The following is a 2919-nucleotide window of genomic DNA, read 5'->3' as shown; positions in this document are numbered from 1 at the left end:
ATAGAATGCTGATTCCCTAACATAATCCGACCACTTAAATGCTTAAAGTTTTGCACAAGGGGTTTTCCACAGTGCAACAAACTCAAACTTGAGCATTTAACCTGTTCTTATGTTGATTGAGTTAACAGTGTGTTAAAGGCGAAAGGCTGAAATATGGAACAGAAACAGAAAATGCCGGAAAATCTCAGCATCTGTGGAGAGTGGAGCCAATGGATGACCCTTTGTCAGAGCTGAAGAGAAGGAAAATAAGATTTATATGATGAAGGGTGGGGGGGTGCTGTAATTGGCAAAGGGAATGTAAATTGTGACGATAAAGACTGAGAAAGGTGCTAATTGGGATCGGTCACAAAGTGGACTGCGAGGTTTCTGAAGTGGAAAACCAAAAATAAGAATAAAAAAACTGCTAAGAATGAAAAGAAGAAATGAAATAAAATAAATGGAAATGGAACAAAATAAAACAGTAAGTGTGTGTTGTGATGGTTGGATATGTCTGTGTGTGGGGGGGGGGGGCGGGGGAGGTGATAGAGTTTGAATTCTGCTGATCTGACTTGGTGTAAACACAGTAAAAAGTCTGACTTGGTGCCCAGTGTCCCATGTAGACTCGGAGCGCAACCTTGGAGGGGATAGGATAGTGCAATAAAAACAGAAAGCTTTTCGGAACCGCAAACATTCCTGAGTCTAGCAATCCAGACAGAGAGATGTAATGAAAGGGGAAACCGAATATGGGACACGGAAGGGTTGAGAAAAAAACAAAAGTGGCGTTAAGAAACAATCCTGCAAGGATATATGAGTGTGCTGTGATTATATATACATATATATCACTGTGCTGTGTTAAAAATAGCGTTTAAGAAATAATCCTCACTGCAAACCACTGTGCTACAATAAAGACAAAAGTGACGGTTAGAAATAATGCTCATTGGATATAACTTTGTTACAACAAAGATAAAAATGGTGTTTATGAAGTCATTCTTCCTGGATTGCACTGCTGTGATAAATAATCGACTTCCTTTGCTAGTTGCGGAGCAGTTTCCAATTCGTTTTGTTATATGCAGGTGGAAAATGACAGCGTTGATTGTGTTAACAGTGTGTCCACGCCTGCAGAATGAGGATATAAATAGAGGAGCTCCTACGTACACACACACATACCATGCTCACAGCGCTCAGAATGAACTGCAGTGTAACAGTGAGCGCCGCTGCACACTCGCCGCTGGAGATTGCTCCCTGCCTACAGCCCGCCTGGGAGCTGCTGCGGAGCCGCCAGGACTGGCTGCGCTCCCCCTTCTTCCCTGTCTCCTTCTCCCTGGGAGTCTACCTACTCTTCTGTCTGCCCTTCGTGGCCCTGGACCTGCTGGCGGCCAGGCTGCCCTTCCTGAGGAGGTACAAGATCCAGGCTCAGAACCAACCCAGCCTAAGGATGATGGCTGGCTGCGTCGGGAGGACCCTGTACAACCACCTGCTCTACATCTTCCCCTTGTCGGTGACTCACTGGTACTGGCGGCCGGTGCTGCTGCCAGCCTCGGCCCCCGGGCTGGGCCGCCTGCTGCTGGACATCATCGCCTGCCTGCTGCTCTTCGACTTCCAGTACTTCGTGTGGCACCTGCTGCACCACCGGGTGCCCTGGCTCTACCGCACCTTCCACAAGGTCCACCACAAGTATACGGCCACCTTTGCTCTGACCACCGAGCACTCGGGGGCCTGGGAGACCGTCTCGCTGGGCTTCTTCGCCGCTATCAACCCGGTCATCCTGCGCTGCCACCCGCTCACTGAGCTCACCTTCTTCGTCTGCAACATCTGGCTCTCAGTGGAGGACCACTCGGGTTACGACTTCCCCTGGTCCACCCACAGGTTAGTGCCTTTCGGCCTCTACGGGGGAGCCCCTCACCACGACCTGCACCACATGAAGTTTAAGACCAACTATGCTCCTTACTTTACCCACTGGGACAAGCTACTGGGCACCTACAGTACACTACACAACAAGACCTAGTGATGTGCCTGCACCTTCTAGTTTTGAGGAAAGGATCAAAGACAAGAATTTATTTATTACTGACTTTTGAACTGCAGAGAATTCTGGATTTAAGTATCTACCAATGACCATGAAACCTGTGGCGGAAAACCCCATCTGCTTCACTAATGTCCTTTAGAGAAGGAAATCTGCCGAGCTGACCTGGTCTGGTCTACATGTGACTCCAGAGCCACAGCAATGTGGTTGACTCTCAACTGCCCTCCAAGGGCAACTAGGGATGGGCAATAAATGCTGGCCAGCCAGCGATGCCCTTGTCCCATGAATGAAGAAAAAACTTCGGTTCTGCCGGCCAGAGATAGCTACATGTGATAAACTTCTAGTGTGTCCAGTTTGTTTTATGCACAGCACTTTACTGGTGAAACGTTCTTTATTTTTGTTGTCAAAATTTTATTTTGTTACTAGTATTGCTTGTCAATGTCTCCAAATAATATAAAATAGCTGAATTTTATACATTTAATATATTTGAATAAACGTGGTTTGAATATAATTGCATTGGTGTGGTGTTTGAAGGTAAAGGTCTGTTGCTTCCAGGTACCCACATTCTGCTTTCCATTGATGGGGAATGTTTTAATCCAGGGACAGTTCCCACCACCTAGGAGCAGGTAGTAGCGTAATCCTGTTGTCATAGGGAGTAATCCGTATTCAATAAAAATCTAGAATTAAAAGTCTAATAATCACCATTGCCAATTGTCAAAAAAAACCCTTCTGGTTCACTAAAGACCTTCAGGGAAGGAAATCTGCTGCATGGTCTGGCCTATATGTGACTCCAGGTCAGGGCAGCATGGTGGCACAGTAGTTAGCACTGCCATCTCACAGCTCTAGGGACCCAGGTTCAATTTTGGCTTTAGGTGACTGTATGGAGTTTCCACATTCTTCCCGTGTCTGTGGGTTTTTTC

At 46.7% G+C, this 2919-nt stretch overlaps 1 protein-coding gene across 1 annotated transcript; it reads left to right on the top strand.

Moving 5' to 3' along the window:
- The first annotated feature begins 1154 nt into the window (after positions 1 to 1154).
- On the top strand, positions 1155 to 2500 carry ch25h (cholesterol 25-hydroxylase). The gene has a single exon (XM_080205251.1). It carries the CDS (start codon positions 1166 to 1168, stop codon positions 1982 to 1984), a length of 819 nt encoding a protein of 272 aa, XP_080061377.1. The 5' UTR covers positions 1155 to 1165; the 3' UTR covers positions 1985 to 2500.
- Positions 2501 to 2919: the final 419 nt, after the last annotated feature.

The sequence above is a fragment of the Carcharhinus amblyrhynchos genome, chromosome 17, assembly GCF_965287045.1.
Source record: "Carcharhinus amblyrhynchos chromosome 17, sCarAmb.v2.hapA, whole genome shotgun sequence".
NCBI lineage: Eukaryota > Metazoa > Chordata > Chondrichthyes > Carcharhiniformes > Carcharhinidae > Carcharhinus > Carcharhinus amblyrhynchos.
This window is presented reverse-complemented; position numbering and strand designations above follow the sequence as displayed.

Coding starts and splice junctions, on each gene's coding strand:
- ch25h (XM_080205251.1), top strand. CDS start 1,166: ATGAACTGCAGTGTAACAGTGAGCGCCGCTGCACACTCGCCGCTGGAG.